The sequence below is a fragment of the Mytilus trossulus genome, chromosome 6 (genome assembly GCF_036588685.1).
Source record: "Mytilus trossulus isolate FHL-02 chromosome 6, PNRI_Mtr1.1.1.hap1, whole genome shotgun sequence".
In the NCBI taxonomy this organism is placed as follows: domain Eukaryota; kingdom Metazoa; phylum Mollusca; class Bivalvia; order Mytilida; family Mytilidae; genus Mytilus; species Mytilus trossulus.
In genome coordinates, this window is record NC_086378.1 from 81,323,673 (window position 1) to 81,342,568 (window position 18,896).

Genomic DNA, 18,896 nt, shown 5'->3' on the forward strand with positions numbered 1-18,896 from the left:
AGAAGTTGCATAGCAAAAAAATCCCAACAGACGTAGACATCAAAAACCTAAAATATTGAATGATATTAGTCAACTATGCATGCACGGTTACGACCTGCTAAAAGTACAATCTCACATAGAGTAATTGATGTTTGATGTTTTCATTAATCTGAGATAAATGTTGAATATGTTTTAGTATGCTATCAAACTATGTTGCCACAGTTTTACAAAAGTTTCTGTTCGATAAATATCTATCATTATCAGGGGCGGATCCAGGATTTCAGATTAGGGGGGGGGGCGCAAAGTTTATATTCGCCGAGCGGAGGGAGGCGAACAAAATTTTTGAGGTTATTTTTTTGGAAATATTCTTCTAAAGGGGTGCACTGTAGGTATTTCGAACTATTGTGAGGTACAGTCAGCAAGAAATTAAAGTTTCAAGTAGAAACCATATAAATCCAACCCGACAACAATCTACAATCACTAGTATCATGGACGGACAGATGTAACACAATATGTTCCTGTTCCGCGAAAAAAAACTCTCTGTTATGATGCCAAGGTCTCCTACAAACTTGAAAAATCTTCAACAATCTCCTAATAGCACCAATAACTTACGCACTACATGTAAGAGATTCATTCTGCATATCTATGATTGAGTTTATAAAGCTACTGCAGCCAAAAACAAAAGCTGAAGATCATGTGAACATTTTATTTTGATTCTGTGTTCCTATGCAAACCCATCTACACTCAAGACACCAGCACTTCTAAAATAATGTATTTATCAATATCAGGTCATAAATATATGTCAACCAATCCTTGAAAGACATTGGTGCTGGCAGTTGTGATAAACAGAAAAAAACAGAAAGTCAAGCATCACAAAAATAATAAGCCCTTGTTTGCAGATCGTCAATGTGTCTTAGCCATGATTCAACATGGTTTCAAATATGTGAAATGAAACCGGTTCACTTAAGAACTACTTTAACACTCCATAACACCATCCTCGACAAACTTGGTTAGGACGATGGAAATGTAAAGAGTTGACAGATAGACGGGCGGATCGACGGAAGCAAAGTGAGACAAGACCAATACTAGATACTAGAATTAGATTTTTCAAACGAAAATTTCCACTTTTCGCCGTGATTTTCAATTTTCTGTTCATAATATGTTTTTACTTTTTGGATTTTTGGAGGTTGTGCCAGACTTTATACTTACTGTGTTCGCCATAAACCACTAAAATCAAAATGAGATGCATTTACGAAGTTATTTTTATTTTGTGGGGATACCGGCCATGCATGTAATACGGTATACATAATTCGGCACTTCGATTATCAAAGAAATTGATTATAAAAACGGAAAATACAATGTAACATTTTTTTGTACTATAACTGCTAAAACATTTTTTTTATTTTTCATTCAGACACCTTCCTTTGAAGTATATAATATTTATAGAACTTGAATAAATCGTAGGTCAGTTGAATAGTAAACACGTTGATTTTGTTACTAAGTTACTTAGTATATAAGAATAAGAATAAGAATAAGAATACTTTATTAATCCAATTATGGACCCTTGCAGGTTTTAGTATAGAAAGTCCCTGGTTAAACTGACTGTTTTATATACTTTGCATGTTAAGAAGGAATGGTCTCTTCTGATACTGAAACAAGTGGAAAACAACCCATACTTTGCAAATTTTAGGGGGGCGCACGCCCGCCACGCCCCCGCCTAAATCCGCCCCTGATTATAAAGCCATGATAACATGGATAAAGATCTATCAGATCTATCACTCAGTATACTATTTACATGTACTATTGGTGCAAATGAAATGTGTTGGGTTTTTTTGGCGCAAATGAAATATGCTTTGATGCGCAAGTTAACGATTTTTGTTGGCGCAAATGAAATGTCAAAATCATTACCATTGATATTGGTAACTTTTTTGACTGTCAAATATATCAATGGGATACGGAAGGGATACAACAATAGATAGAAATTCTTGTCAATGGGTAATGTGCATCGGGTCTCGGTTAAGAAGTCTTTGACAAACATGTTTGTGCCTTATAGTATAAACAATCCTATGTGGTAAACGTATAGATAAGATGTCACGATATCTAGGGTTGTTAATGTAATTTTCATCAGAAATATATATAAAATTAAAAACCAATTGTTCAAAGAACAATTGAAGGTCTTTCCACAAGTAAAGATCTATTTTATTATCAAAATATTAAAAATCAATCTAAAATGTCAGTTCCAATGACTTTATAATGTATAAATATGAATTTAAAGCAAAGGTCAAAATCTAGAACGTCCTTCTAACCTTTGACCTTGACCTCAATTTCAAGGTCACCAACCAAGGACCTCAAACAAAAAGACCCTCGGTCTGTAATATGTATGGTTAATGAGTTATATCACTATAGGCATGATTTTAAATATAAGATGGGCAAAAACTCTCATTTATTGTGTACACACCCTTCCAACCAAAATTTATAAGTTACAACATGTCGCAACTCACAATTAAGTAAAAAGAATTTGTCAAAATCTTTCACGGTTGTTGAAAATTAGAGAAAATTAAGCCAAAATCAAAATTTAGAATATGACCTTGACCTTTGACCTTGACCTTATTTTCATTTTTTTGGACCAAGGACCTCAAATCTAAAGACCCCAGGCCTATATCACTGATTGTTTACCAGTAAGAAACGCATATCACTTATATCAAATGCATAAGGGGAAATAACTCTCATATGGAGTCTCCGGATAGCTTCGGTCCAAATGAATATTCTAATCCTGAAGACATAATGAGCAATTTGGTAAAATAAATGTGTCGTAATCTTTTACGGTTGCAAAGGAGTAGTGGCCACAAGATTAAGAGTGTTTGGGGAGATAACTCTTACAACGTAAAGTATTTTGTTACGTAGTTGTAAATTTTTAAAGCATATAAACTATACAACATCATATTCCAAATATCTAAGCGACATCTTTAAAATCATCAATACTACGCAAGAAAAAAATTTAGGCGGAAGAAAAAAAAAATTAATTAAAAACCAATTGTTCAGAGAACAATTGTAGGTCTTTCCACTAGTAAAGATCTATTTTGATATTGAAATGTGAAAAATCAGTTTAAAATGTTAGTTCCTATGGTTTTATGATGTATTTATATGAATTTAAAGCAAAGGTCAAAATCTAGAACGTCATATTAACCTATGACCTTGACCTCAATTTCAAGTTCAGAAACCAAGGACCTTAAATCAAAAGACCCTAGGTCTTAAATATGTTTGGTTTATTAGTAATATCACTTTACGCGTAATTCTAAATGTCAGATGGGCAAAAACTCCCATTTATTGTCTGCGCACCCTTTCAACCAAAATATACAAGTAAGGACATGTCGCAACTAACAATTTACGAAAAATTATTTGTCGATATGTCATAAGGTATTTGAAAATAAATGAAAATAAGCAAAAATCAAAAAAAATCAAAATTTAGAATATGACCTTGACCTTTGACCTTGACCTCATTTTTATTTTTTTGGACCAAGGACCTCGAATCTAAAGACCCTTTGTCTTTATCACTTATGGTTTACCATTTAGAAATGCATATCACTTAATTAAATGGAAAAGGGGGAATAACTCTCATATGGAGTCTCCGTAAAGCTTCGGTCCAAATAAATATCCTAATCCTGAAGTTGTAATGAGCAATTTGGTAAACTAAATTTGTCGTTATCTTTAAAGGTTGCGAAGGAGTAGTGGCCACAAGAAAAACAGTGTTTAGGGAGATAACTCTTACAACGTAAAGTATTTTGTTACGCAGTTGTAAATTTTTAAAGCGTATAAACTATACGACATCATATTCCAAATATCTAAGCGACATCTTTTGAAACATCAATACTACGCAAGAACAAAATTTAGGCGGAAGAAAAAAAAAAAAAAATTAAAAACCAATTGTTCAGAGAACAATTGTAGGTCTTTCCACTAGTAAAGATCTATTTTGATATTGAAATATGAAAAATCAGTTTAAAATGTTAGTTCCTATGGTTTTAGGATGTATTTATATGAATTTAAAGCAAAGGTCAAAATCTAGAACGTCATATTAACCTATGACCTTGACCTCAATTTCAAGTTCACAAACCAAGGACCTTAAATCAAAAGACCCTAGGTCTTTAATATGTTTGGTTTATAAGTAATATCACTTTATGCGTAACTCTAAATGTAAGATGGGCAAAAACTCCCATTTATTGTCTGCGCACCCTTTCAACCAAAATATACAAGTAAGGACATGTCGCGACTAACAATTTATGAAAAATTATTTGTCGATATGTCATAAGGTATTTGAAAATAAATGAAAATAAGCCAAAATCAAAATTTAGAATATGACCTTGACCTTTGACCTTGACCTCATTTTTATTTTTTTGGACCAAGGACCTCAAATCTAAAGACCCTATGTCTTTATCACTCATGGTTTACCATTTAGAAATGCATATCACTTAATTAAATGGAAAAGGGGGGATAACTCTCATATGGAGACTCCGTAAAGCTTCGGTTCAAATGAATATCCTGATCCTGAAGATGTAACGAGCAATTTGGTAAAATAAATTTGTCGTAATCTTTAACGGTTGCGAAGGAGTAGTGGCCACAAGAAAAACATTGTTTGGGGAGATAACTCTTACAACGCAAAGTATTTTGTTACGCAGTTGTAAATTTTTAAAGCGTATAAACTATAAGATCTCATATTCCAAATATCTAAGCGACATCTTTTGAAACATCAATACTACGCAAGAAAAAATTTAGGCGGAAGAAAAAAAAAAAAAAAAAAAATAATAATAATCAGAACAAATTCAATAGGTCTTTCCACGGAAAGGTGGAAAGACCTAATTAAATGCACTGAAAGGATTGTGTACACGTTAATCAATAGGCCTATATGAATTTTTAAAGTTTATATCCAATTTGGATGTTTTAAGAGACCACAGGGATAGCTCGATAAATTCGAAATATCATGCATTTAAACAACCTCCTGAAGACACTCACAACCATTGTTCTCTTTCTCTACCTCTTTAATTTGTTTTTTATTGGGGCAGCCTGGAAAAAAACGACGCCCCCTTCCCACTGTAAAATAAAATGTTTTTTAATTTTATTTCAGTTATTCTAATTTGTTGTGTTGTAGTGTTGTCTTTGTAAATTGGTTTATTTATTTTCTGATTTGTTATTTCCAAAAGTAAACAAATTCTGCCTATTATGATATAACATTTATCCGGATATCCTTATCCGGGTGAAAATTACTATGTACCGTATCATTATTGGACCGTCATTGTACCGAATGTTATTGTCGTTATGGATCGGGAAGTGGTCACAGCAGACAACTCTAAAAGGTATTTACGTGAAATTATACTTTATAGGCCTAAAATTATACAGTCCAAATAGCCAGTCATGATATTAATAAACAAATGAACTCGATTTTTATTTTAAATGACTTTTGTATATGCCAAATGCTCCACAAAAGACGTAAATCAACCGGTAAATATCTTACGCAACATTTTCTAAAAATAACTCATCAAAACAAAAGTGACTTATATCCGGTTAACCGATATTGCTAGTACTAACCAAAGTCAGTGTAAATATGTGGAACCAGATTAACGTCACTGTGACCCAGTGACCAGTGGGTCAAAATATGTTTGTCCACAACTATCATCAGTAATAACAGTATACAATGGTATAATGGTACACTTTTTGAGATCTTTATTTGATGCTGCATATCATGTCACAGGACTTCTGTAAGTTTTTTAATAAGTAAAGAATGAAATAAAGGTAGATTTGTCACACTGACCTAGTGAACAATTTCTTTACTTGGATACAAGATAAGCTATTACTTAAAAAAGAAAGATATTGCACATGCTCTTTCATTAAATGATGTGTTAACATGTGATTTCTTAATTGTACCATTATTTGATTTTATTTAATCATTACATACATGTAAGCAGTTCTTGTTACTACAGAAAAATTGACTATTTGTTGTAGCAAGGTTTGTGATCTACTTTCAGGACATATAATAATTTTCCGTACTTACTGCTCAAGTCTGATCAAAATTCCTTTTTTTTGGTCCTGACCTGCCACAGGGGAGGAGGTAAAGTTTTACCCTTGTTTGTCAGGGTGTAGGTCCTAAAGTTAGTAGTTGCTTTCTGTTCTCTAACTTTAGTTTGCCTCTACCAAATGTTATGAAACTTAAACACTTGCTTATTAATTCAAAATACAGATTGAGTTTGAATTTTGGTGAACACGTTTGAAATAGTTGCCACTGGTCATTTAGCAACCAATAATCATCAATCAATCAACAGCCTTGATTTGATTCCTCCTGTCTGAGGGAACTAAAACGTATATACTCTTACAAAAATACAGTTATTACATCATGTGTTCATGTACATTGTGAAACTGTGAAACAAACATAAAATATATGAATTGGTTTACATTGTATTATTGGGGCCTTTTATAGCTGACTATGTGGTATGGGCTTAGCTCATTGTTGAAGGCTGTATGATGACCTATAGTTGTTAATGTTTGTGTCATTTTGGTCTTTTGTGGATAGTTGTCTCATTGGCAATCATGCCACATCTTCTTTTTTATATATTAAAACATTTGCTTGAGCTTTACAACAGTAAACAATAGCTAAAATATTTTGCTGAGTTGTTACAATTAACAACCATGACAACTAAAGAGGTTTACACAAAACAAACCCTGTTACTTATTTTAACATAAAACAAATTTATCAAATATATATATTATAAATGTCATGTACAGTTATCATTTACATTTGTATGTACAAATAAAATTAAGAATGTAACTGGGAAATGTGTCAAAGAGACAACAACCTGACCAAATAGAAGATAACAGCTGAAGGCCACCGATGGGTCTTCATTGCAGTGAGATGTATGCACGGTAACACTTTTTAGTCGAAAAGTGCTAATTAATTTAATGAATATATCATTTTATTGTTTCAGATTTAGCTGGATGTCCCCAAGTACTTGGATTACTTGGGTTCCGTCATCAATGATGCATTTAGCACAAGCAGAAACCCAACTCCTCAACAGTATGTACTAAATAAAAGTTATAAGTATTTATAAGTTATTAATGCATCTTGTACATGTAATATAGACAACCATGACAACTGATCAGATTGGAAGATCTCAAATAAAATCGATTCAAAATGTTCTCAAAGTCATGAAACTGTACATATATACCAAAAAAAAAAGAAGATGTGGTATCATTGCCAATGAGACAACTCTCAATAAGAGACCAAATGAAACATGAATTGAATATAGGCGTCCTTCAGCTGGCCTCTAAAGAAATATATATATACTAGTTCAGTGATAATGAACACCATACTAAATTATACATGTATTATTAATATATTCATGATATATTTGTCCAGGACATGTGTGTAATACTTGCAACTGAACCTTTAGTATAGATATATCGTCAATCCTAACATTTACCTCATCAGTAAAAATATTATAGCTTCCATTCATACATTTTTGAAATACAGCTCAAGAATATTCCACATGTACTATGCAGATCATACTTTTTATTTAGAAACTACAATATTAATGGTGTATTACTTTTTCCTTAGTTTTTTAACAAGATATCGATTTGTTAAAGAAATTACAAATACATGTACATGTATTATTGTATTATAGAATGCATTTTCAGGATCTACTTTCCTTCATTTTCATAAACTTGTATGAAATCATAAAGTTTGTTGTAATGCTAACTAACACATTTGAATATTTTCTACTTGAATTACACAATAGTTCATCATACAACATGTATCTGATTTATTATATTTCAGAATTCATAAAATTGGCATTTGATACAAAGTATGTGTATCTTCCTTCAAAACAACATAGATTATGGACCATGACAGTAAATAAAGACCATAAAAATATGCCATTAGTGATGGTCCATGGTATGGGGGGAGGGATAGGATTATGGTCCCGTAATATAGATGAACTTGCCAACAATAGACCTTTATATGCATTTGACTTACTTGGATTTGGTAGGAGTTCTAGACCAACATTCAGTTACACACCAGAACAGGCTGAGGATGAATTTGTGGAATCATTAGAAGAATGGAGAAAACAAATGAAACTTGATAAATTTGTGTTACTTGGGCATAGCCTTGGAGCTTATGTGTCTTCCTCTTATGCCTTGAAATATCCAGAAAGAGTCAAACATTTAGTGCTAGCAGATCCATGGGGATTCCCAGACAAACCACCGGACTCTGCAAATCGGATTCCTACATGGATAAGAGTTATTGGTGCTGTCATTTCTCCGTTTAATCCACTTGCAGCTCTTAGAGTTGCTGGTCCTTGGGGTTAGTATACAGCTGTTCATGTAGAAAAGGCATTAATTATTTTGATAAAAAAAAATTAGAATATGTATTAAGAAACTTTTAAAAATTCTTCTAAATTTTTTGTTTGTAAATAAAAAGGATGTGAAGTCCTCATGTCATGTACACAATGTACATGTAGGCTAACCTGGTTTATACTTTTTTAAGTTTTTGTTTTTTTACCCTTTATAACATATTAAATATATGATAGAAAGTTCTTATTGGTAAAAAATAAACAATTTAAATGTGGTATACAGATTAAATACAGGAGTACAGGTTTGAAGGTCAAGGTAGAAATTCAAAATGAGCACATGGTGATAGAGTCTGGCAGGACTTTCTGCAGAACTGAGATGACATGATCTCATACAAAGCCCACACAATTCTATTTATTTGTAACAACACAATGAAATTCTGTCACATTAATTATTTCTCGTAGTTTTTTATGTGTATTGCCAGGAAAGACATACTAATATTTAATATACATATATATAGCAGTGCAGTGATAGAAATGATAGAAAGTAGCATCACGGACAAAATGCTCAAGTTAGAAAAAAAGGGGTAAACCCTGTGATGCCTTTCTTGTCACCTGGATGAGAAGCAAAGAACCAATGCAGCACACAGTTGCAGCTGAGCATCCGTGTAGTACTAGATGCAAATAAATGATACCTTAAACAATCATTGTCAACTCAAATGTCAAAAATATTACATTTCAATAATGCATTATAAATACTTATATGGCTCATTCAAGTATATTACAGGTTTCCTTTTATTCATATCAGTGAGATAGAGATCTAATAGTATGTTATATTAATTGATCTGTACAATTCATTATTTCAAGTAAAAATGTTGATCTAATTTAAGAATTTTCTTTAAAAAAACCAATTGAATGTTGCAGGACCAGTACTGGTAAAGAAATTTCGACCTGACTTACAAAGAAAGTTTGGTGAATCAGAAGAGGATGATACTATCTTTGATTACATCTACCATTGTAATGCACAGACCCCAAGGTATACTATTCATTCATTCATATCTTTAATTCCTCATAAATGAGATTCAATGAACATACAATTAATGAATATAAGCAAACATTACAACATAATTACACACAAATTATTAGTATAAGAGCAAAGTATAAGGTAAATACACAAAAGATGAATGGTCTATAAAAGCAATATTTAAAGTATAACTGCAGTGACACATCATGTATTGACACATCGTGTATTGACACATCTAATAACACTGTCTAAGAGATCGACTATATTCTGCTACACACTGATCAAGTGCAATGTACAACAAAATATTAATTTGCAATATTTATGAACTGATCATGTAATTATGCCATAATTATGAGTCAAATTTACCCCCCGGTTTCAATGATTTGTCCATAAAAAATATTTAACTCTTGATAAGTAGTAAAAATGATTGAGTTGAAATTTCTATTGTCTGAAACCAAATTCCAAGTCCAAAGGTTAACGAAAGCATTTAAATTATGTAAGTTATCTCATACAAATATACTTGTATATCAAAATATGACCTGAGGAATTTAAATGTATTGCAAGTTTATCTGACAATACACCTATAAATTATAGGCTATAATTAAATTCCCTGTCATTGACCACTATATATATTGATTTATGATGATCTTTATCAAGGAGTGTTTACCTAAGATTATCTTTGATCCTGTGATCACCATAACAGATTATAAACAATACACAGATCACGAAAAAAGTATTTAAATGTTTTCTAAACGAGTAACTGAAGTCAAACATTAATGAGCTTAAGGATTAGGTGGATTCATTTGGGTACTAATTCCGTGGATTAAGGAAAATTATAGTTTCATTGATAATTTTTTTTACAAAAGTCTGCATCATGTGCATACTAACCAATTATTTCGTGGATTAAGAAAACATATACAGTTATTGTTTCATTTTTTTATTTTTTCAAAAGTCTGCATACAAACCTATCATGCCTATTGGAAATTTGTATTTTAATTAAATTGAGAATTAGATTTCATGGTTCATCTGCACCAACAAAATCCACGAAAATCAAAAATTGGTATCTTCTAAAAAATAATAAATCCATAGTAAGTGATCTACTCTAACATGTCTAAACTACTCTTGAAATCATTGTCAGAAGGCGTACACATCTCAATCTTGTGTATTACTTTGCCAAGAAATGATTGAAATAAAAGAAAATGAAAAGAAATATATTTTTTTTCTAAAATCTCTGGTAAATTATGAAGGGCAGCTTTGTCAAAATCATAGAGTAGTTACCAAATATAATAAATGCCACTCCATACATTCCATATCAGAATAAAATGTTAATATTTATCTGGATTTATTTTAGCCTCTCCAAGCTAGGCAGAAGTTGTGTCTCTTGGTCTGTAAAATTAAAAATTGCAATTTTCTTTTACGTCATATTATGGGTATCTTGAAAAATTTATTTGATGAAAACAATAGTCTACATATAACATCATAGAAAACTAAATATTGACCATTACAACATGTACAAACCCAGCCAGAAGGAAAAAGTTACACATGCAGTCAAAGGTGGTGATAAAATATGAAAAGAGAAAATGTGGTATGATTGCCATGACTCAAATGAGACAATTCTCCACCAATAATAGAAGTTCACAACTGTAGGTCACTGTAAGACCATCAATAATGAGCAAAACAAACATACATACTTTATATATACTATAGATATAATACTTTATATATGCTATAGATATAAATTGAAATTAAGAATAAACCCATATCAAACTTGTATTATTAGTAGTGGTTCTAAGTTGCCATGGTTTTTCCGAAGAAAGGAGTTAGATTATGGTTTTCAGAATACATAATTATCATCAATAATTGAAATTTAAAGGAAGCATATCATCATGATCATAGAAGTATACAAATTTTCATTTTTAGAATAAAGATTATACCAAATGCTTTTGAATCCCTAGCCACTAGCTAGATACCAATTTGTCAGTCACCTTCTGTGCTGAGTTTGACAGTTCATATACACACAACTTTAGTGCAGTGAGTTGAACATTTGTTCTATCCTGTTCATTCATGTGTCAAGCAGTTTATTGATAATATGTTCTTAATATAAAAAAGAAGATGTGGCATGATTGCCAATGATACAACTCTCCACAAGAGACCAAAAGGGAGCGTAGCTATAATCCAACAACCCTAAATTCCGACAGTCCAGTAGTCCGACAGTCCGATAGTCCGACGGTCCGATATTCTGACAGTCCAATAATCCGACAGTCGGATGGTCTGACACGAAGCTCTTCTGCTGAGAGTAGGGGGCTTGATCATTTGCTGCAAAGGATATGGATATCGTCCTATATAAATTAAATACATTTTTGTAACTTCATTTGGTTGTAAAAGCGTTTACCGAAGTACATTTTGTATGAAGCGCGGAATCTTTGCTCTCATCCCATATATATAGTATTAGGTCATTAACACACCATGTAACTAATAATATTGAAGGATATTATATGTCTCTGACGGATGTTTTGACGATCTAGACTGCCTATACAAATCATGCACGGTTGGTAAAATGCTTTTACTTATGTTTGAAGTTCTAATCAACCTTGTCTGGCTATACAGTCCATACACGGTCCGTTTCCAATGTTCAACAAGTAGAAGTTTTTACCGACCTTGACTTTCTATGTAGTATGATATTAGAATATAATAAAAAGAAATAAAGCTAAATAAGTAAAGGATGTATTACAGATGAAAAAAGTCATTTTCAAATATTTTTATTTGTTAATTGTTCCAGAGACATATAATACATTTTTTTATATGTCTCTGATTGTTCTAAGGTATAAAAATCATGAGTGAAAGTATTATTATGCCCCATATATGGTTTTATGTTTTCTGGTCTGTGCGTCTGGTCGTTGTACCGTCCATTCGTCCGTCCCGCTTCAAGTTAAAGTGTTGGTTAAAAGTTTAGTCAAGGTAGTTTTTGATGAAGATAGAACCCAATCAACTCGAAACTTAGGAAACATGTTCTTTATGATAGCCTATTAGGATATTCATAAATTTAATGCTAAATTAGCCTATTTTACCCTATTTTCAAGGTCCACTGAACATAGAAAATGATAGTGCGGATGGGGCATCCGTGTACTTGGGACACATTCATGTTCTGATATGTTTTTGCATTCATTTTTTTCTAGATTTAGTCTTTTTAAAATAAAAAAAAAACATAAGGTAAAGGTGAAATGACTCAAATTAATATTTTTTTGAAAAATGTAAAAGACACAATTATTAACGACATGAAGCATAGGTAATGACTGTTAATGAACAGTGTGTGTGTTTGACACCAAAGCTGTCAAGTGAAGCCATGCACTAAAAAGGGATCAGGTAATTTGAGATTACCTAGGTAGTTGAACTCCTTGTCCAAGGAGTATTACAAATTTACCGACATTGCAATCATTTATGAAATCAGTCTGAAGGCTTTGAATCTAGTGGTATCGTGTCATTTTCAGAATTCCCAGGTTATTTTTTTTTCTCAGTCCATACCCACAGGATACAGGTCAGTTTACAGGTACGAAGACATCTTACTGATCGATTTGACACATGATTTTTTTGTGTAAAAAAAATAAATTACAATCGTTCCATGTCTTTATAGGCATGTTTTTCAGAGACAATTGACTGTGAGTCGGACTATCGGGCTGTCGGATTAAAGGACTGTCGGACTATTGGTCTGTCGGTTTATAGGACTGTCGGATTATGGGTCTGACCCCGACCAAAATGACACAAGATTAACAACTGAACAAAGCCCATACCGCTTGTCAGCTATAAAAGGCCCAGAAATGACAATGCTAAACAATTCAAATGACAAAAACTAATTGTTCACACTTCAAAATTATGTGGCAAACAATGTAAACATTAAATGCCTCTGTGTGAAAGGATTTTTTTTCAAGAATGGGGCTTCATGTTACATACATTCAGACAATATTTAATTCAATCCCCTTATGAAGAAAATTGTTGAATGATGCTCTGAAAAAGTTTAATTCTATACTAGATATCCATCCCTAAAGAAAAAAACAACAACAACTATATAACTATGATGCCTTCATATTCAGCACTGAGTTTGTTTAAATACATGTATATAATACATTTTTTTTTTTTTACAGTGGTGAGTCTGCATTCAAAACCATGAACACTTCATTTGGTTGGGCAAAGAGACCAATGATGCACAGAATAGGAGATATCAAAGATGATTTACCAGTAACCTTCATTTATGGTTCAAGGTCATGGGTAGACAGTAATACTGGATTTCATGCTAAATACTTACGCCATGAGAGTTATGTAGATGTACAGGTAAATTTGTAGATGTAGTTACCTGACTTGAGATAAGAACTATATGAATAAATGTACTATGCACTCAGCGGAATCAGATTACACTCACCACTTAAAGAAGTGACGATTCCAAAACACCCTTCAAATATATCCTAGTGAGAAATTTGAGATCATACACATTATATGATTTTCTTAAGCAAATGAACAATTGAAATAGATTAATGCTTCATATCGTGTAAAGTAAAAATGCTGCAATTGAATTTTTGTCATGCGAGCATTTTGTCAGTTTCGTGAAATTTTTATTATATAGATAAACTAATGAATTACACTTATTAACATGTTTATTAGTACTTATTAGACATATTCATTTGTAAAACTCTGTGTGATTAATTTTTTTTGGTGGAGGATGGGAATTTGAATTGAAAATATTTTTGAAAAACACTGTAAAGTTTATAAATTGCAAAAAATATGAGATGAACTTATCAACTGTTTGATTTCAGGTTGTACGAGGTGCTGGACATCATGTATATGCCGACAGACCTGAACCTTTTAACTTCCTAGTCCAAAGAATCTGTGATGCTGCTGATAAAGACGATGTACCTCCTATTCGTACAAGTCGTACTTCAATAAACTTAACCAAAGAACAGTCCAGCCCAGACATTACATTAGATGCTGTTAATAGTCAGTTATGATGATAAATTGTTTTAAATATTTAATTTATTTAGATTGAAACATGCACAACAATGCAAAATTAGAGTTACAGTTATTGATGTCTATGGTAATTATTATACTACACTCAGGACTTTAAAAGTTGTTAGTATTTATAGAATAACTAATCTTAGAATTCAAATAGAGAAAAATATTCAACGAGTGAGCAAAGAACACAATAATTCACTTATTTGTGCATGAGTTAATCATCAGTGTTGATCCAACAAGAGTTGAATATTTTTTTATATTTGAGTTCTTTGATGGGTTAATCTTTTTATTACATTTACAAATTTTCATTAAATTGATGTAAAAAATGCATTAGTAATTTGTTTTGATCGACTTAACTGACGTCTTGACAACGCCTTTTGTTGCATGTTAAATTGACAATTTTTATATAACTGGGAAATCAATGTAATTAATTGCAACCAATGTATTAATAACATTTATATTGATTTTGACATTTCAATGAATATTTTCATACAGAATCTATACTGGCTCAACTCAAATATGAAGATGAATTTTTTTTTTATTTTTTGCTTTTAATTAGTCTTAAAGTCTGTTGTTTTCAGTGGAAAAAAAGAGATAAATATTAAAGATTGAATTAAAACTCATCTTAGCTGATCAGAATGAGATCATTACTGCTCAGTGGCGCATCCACTCGGGTTCATATTTCTGACATTTTGCTTGATGAGATACCTAGTTTAAACCCTTCTGTAAGGGAGGGATGTAAATGTAGTTGTGTAGTAGGTGTAACTGTAATAAAGAGCTTAGTTTGGTTTATCAACTCTTTAATAATTGATTTTCACATCCATCCAAGCCCAATTTTAACCATCTTCGCTAGCCAAGGGTAATGATCCACTTCCCCTCACTTCACATGCAAAGAAGTATTTTAACCAGGGGGCAGAGATTTGTTTTGTGATGTGTATCTGACAATTATTTGACAGATTGTAGATATTATTTATTTTTTACTATATAAAAATAGTGTTCACCATTCAATACTGTATGTGATATCATTAACCATTTTCATCATCATCATCATCATCATCATCTCATGCACTACAGAATATGTGTTTTACCCATTTCTGCCTCTTTATTTACTTATATTGATATATTGCTGAAAATTGTGATTTGTAAAGTGAGTACACATTTTTTTTATTCTTTGGTTTGTAAAAGTATAAAGTAATAGATTTTATAAATTGTGGATACTTTTATTTTTGTTGCCACCAAATTTGTGGATTAAGGAAAACCTGTATTTTCATGGATATTTGCACTGTATTTCCTGGTTGTAACAAATTCTCCATACAACCTAAAGCCTACAGGAAATTCAGCTTTCCTTTAACACTTAAATTAATTGTAAACCTTAATCCATAAAATTCACAAGATTTGTAATCCCACGAAAAATACTAAATCCATTGTCATCAAATGCATGTATATATTTGCACTTCACAATTGAGTAATATAAAACCAAGTTCACTGAATAAAAACTGCTATTTCTATTATTATTGTAATATGATACATTGCTTTATTTACGAGCATATTGTTATTTTTGTGTTATTTTATGGAGATATTCATCATTAAAGTACCTATCATTAGGAAGATACTTTATCATGCGTTCTAGCATTTTAGATAGATGTCACTAAGAAAATGTAGGTGTATTGGTCATACATGTACATGTATATTGAATAATTAGTATATGACCTCTTAAAATGGAACAATTCAGGAAAGATATACATGTATTCCTATATTGTTCTGATGCATTGCTTGTCAATAGACTTAAAATCATTTAATTGACTTCACATTTTAGAATATATTGTATTCTACTGAAAACTGGCATAGTTCATTCTCCTTATTTTAGAATCCTCTCCCCTGGCCCAAGACCCAATAGAAGAAGCTTTAGCAAAAATGCCGCTTTTCAATCATCGTAGTAGTAAATGAACCAAAGACTGATAAGATTCTTTCTTAATACAATTTGATTTAATAGTAATTGTCATGTAATTTTTAAACATTTTATAAACATTTATGCATTTTAAAAATTGTCCTGATGAAGCCTGCCTTGCAAGCAAAAATGTAGACCATAGCAAATAAAATTGCAGACCATTTGAAGTGTTGTTGAACTTGTCAATTTGGAGTATTATTTATGCATTTTGTCATGTATTTTGTTAATATATTCATCTGTGATTCATTCATTGATATTTCCACCATGACCATGATGACAAAGATATTTTATGATGAATAAAAATGTTGAAGATATAATTTATTATTTATTATTTCAATAAATTATCAATACACCCTTTTTAAAAGGCCCAATTATTAAAATGAAAAACTTTCCAATAAGTCTATTAAAGTTGGTTGGACTAACATTAACAGCATTTAGATAACATACTAAAGATTCAGTTAATGCAAGGATTTGTATAGTGAAAATCCACTATACAAATCCTTGGTTTATGTAAATACTCTACTGTAAACCAACAATTTGTTAAACAGTGAGTGATTTATAAATATCTGCAAACATGAGTAAGTCTACAGTATTAGAACTATTTTCTATACTCTATGTTTGATTTAATTGTTTTTTTTAAGTTTCAACATAAAAGACCCTTATAAATCTTGTCTTAATTTGTTTAGGAAAAATAGGAAATATAAGTATATTGCAGAAAATAAATAGATGGTAAACATTATGGTCACTGTTTTTTAAAAGGGTAAATTGGGTATTAAGTCAAACATTTTTATTTTGTAAATATGTTTGACCATCTTTTAAAAAAATATCGTGTTTATTTCATTTATAATACCTCAAATTATGGTTTATAGATTTGTACACACAATAAATATGTGTGAATTTCTCAGGATCAACTTTTATTTGATATAAAATGCGACAGTAGTATAACGCTGTTTGAAAGTCATAAATTGATTGAGAAAAAAATAAAACTGAGGAAAACACATAAGCTATAAGAGGAAAACAACGAAACAACAGAAACACTGAAGTGCAAAAAAAAATCACCAACAAACGACAATGCAATACACACAGAAACAAACTTTAAGTTTGTCTTCTACATAAAACAAATTAAAATTGATTGTATCAGAAAGATCGAAAGTGCTTAAAACGATATTTTTTAGCAGTTCAGAAAACCACTTGCATCTATAATAGAGGTGTAGTAGACAGCAAAAATGCAAAAAGGAAAAAAACAAATCAATGATGTATTATACCAGAGACATATAATACATGTCTCTAATTATACTGTATTAAAGCAAGTGTTTAAAGTGATTGAAAGCTATTTTTGGGGTAAAGATTGCATAAAATGCAATCAAAACCTTATGCTTCTGACTTGATATCTAAATCTTACAAGGCTTATCACAACCTTTTTAGTACACAAAATGTAGAGCATTGATCATAACATTCTATTCATCCTATCCATGAACATTTACAGAAATTTATCAATGTAAACATCTGCTAAGATATTCAAGTCACTAAACGATGTTACACCTTTCAAGAAAATTTCATAACTTTTGCAGAGTGTAGGAATCTAATATATGTTCTTAAAATATAAATTATGTCATTGTCAATCATCAAAAATTGGAGTTATCTCCCATTGTCCAGATATAATGCTTTATTGACAATGCACTATTTAATTATATACTTCCCACTGATAAATTAAGTCAATATTTTACGTCAGTGCTTTCAAGCACCTTGACTACATTTATATTGTACTAATAAAAATTCGTTTCCAATGCATGGGTGAAGGTTGTATGTTGACCTGTGTACGTAATTGTTCATATCCATGTCCTTTGGTCTGTCTTTGGTGGATATAATGGTCTCAGCATACCGCATCCTACTAGGTCCAGGTGGTGTGGTTGCAAAGTTTGAATCTTAAATTCAATAAGAAATGTTTTATAGAATAGTCTACATCTACAAATACATTCAAAGCTCATTTTAATGCCATCTCTATAATAACACATGTCTTTATTTTTTGATATTTTTTTCCTGAACTACAGAGGCGAATTTGGATGTCTGGTTAAGGTACAAACCTCATTATCTCTCAAAATCATCAGTTCCATCATGTTATGTTATTGAAGCGTTTTGTCTGAATTTAAAAGCTACTATATAACAGGATAAACATATGACAAAAGTGATACAAAGCTTAGGATCTCTATGCCACTGCTGGTGGACGTTTCGTCCCCGATGGTATCACCAGCCCAGTAGTCAGCATTTCGGTGTTGACATGAATATCAATTATATGGTCATTTTTATTTGCTGTTTACAAAATTATGAATTATTCGAAAAACTAAGGATGTTCTTATTCCAGACATTACCTTAGTCGTATTTGGCATAACTTTTTGGGAATGTGGGGTCCGCAATTCTCTTCAACTTTGTACTTGTTTAGCTTTATCTCTATTTTGATGTGAGCGTCACTGATAAGTCTTGTGTAGACGAAACGCGCGTATAGAGTTTTAATTATAAGTCTGGTGCCTTTGATAACTACTGACCATAGCGATTTTCCCGCATCAATAATTTTTAGGAAAATGCCGACTGTAATATCTTCCGCTTGACATGATAT

The 18,896-nt window shown here is 31.5% G+C and overlaps 1 protein-coding gene across 2 annotated transcripts; it reads left to right on the forward strand.

The window, feature by feature from the left end:
* The first annotated feature begins 5,246 nt into the window (after positions 1-5,246).
* Positions 5,247-16,592, forward strand: LOC134721998 ((Lyso)-N-acylphosphatidylethanolamine lipase-like). Of its 2 annotated transcripts, none has more exons than XM_063585401.1 (6): positions 5,247-5,327; positions 6,951-7,039; positions 7,799-8,323; positions 9,234-9,345; positions 13,473-13,659; positions 14,139-16,592. In XM_063585401.1, the coding sequence occupies exons 1-6, from the start codon at positions 5,290-5,292 to the stop codon at positions 14,328-14,330; spliced, it is 1,143 nt and encodes a 380-aa protein (XP_063441471.1). In that variant the 5' UTR covers positions 5,247-5,289; the 3' UTR covers positions 14,331-16,592. The 2 variants fall into 2 exon arrangements, with proteins under 2 accessions (XP_063441471.1, XP_063441470.1); XM_063585400.1 differs by lacking the exon at positions 5,247-5,327 and adding an exon at positions 5,526-5,729.
* The last annotated feature ends 2,304 nt before the right edge of the window (positions 16,593-18,896 follow it).

Bases quoted from the DNA above. Each gene is read 5' to 3' on its own strand.
- LOC134721998 (XM_063585400.1), top strand. From the start codon at position 5,674: ATGGTACACTTTTTGAGATCTTTATTTGATGCTGCATATCATGTCACA. The intron at 5,730-6,950 runs GTAAGTTTTTTA...TTATTGTTTCAG, and splicing joins TATCATGTCACAGGACTTCT to ATTTAGCTGGATGTCCCCAA. The intron at 13,660-14,138 runs GTAAATTTGTAG...GTTTGATTTCAG, and splicing joins AGAGTTATGTAGATGTACAG to GTTGTACGAGGTGCTGGACA.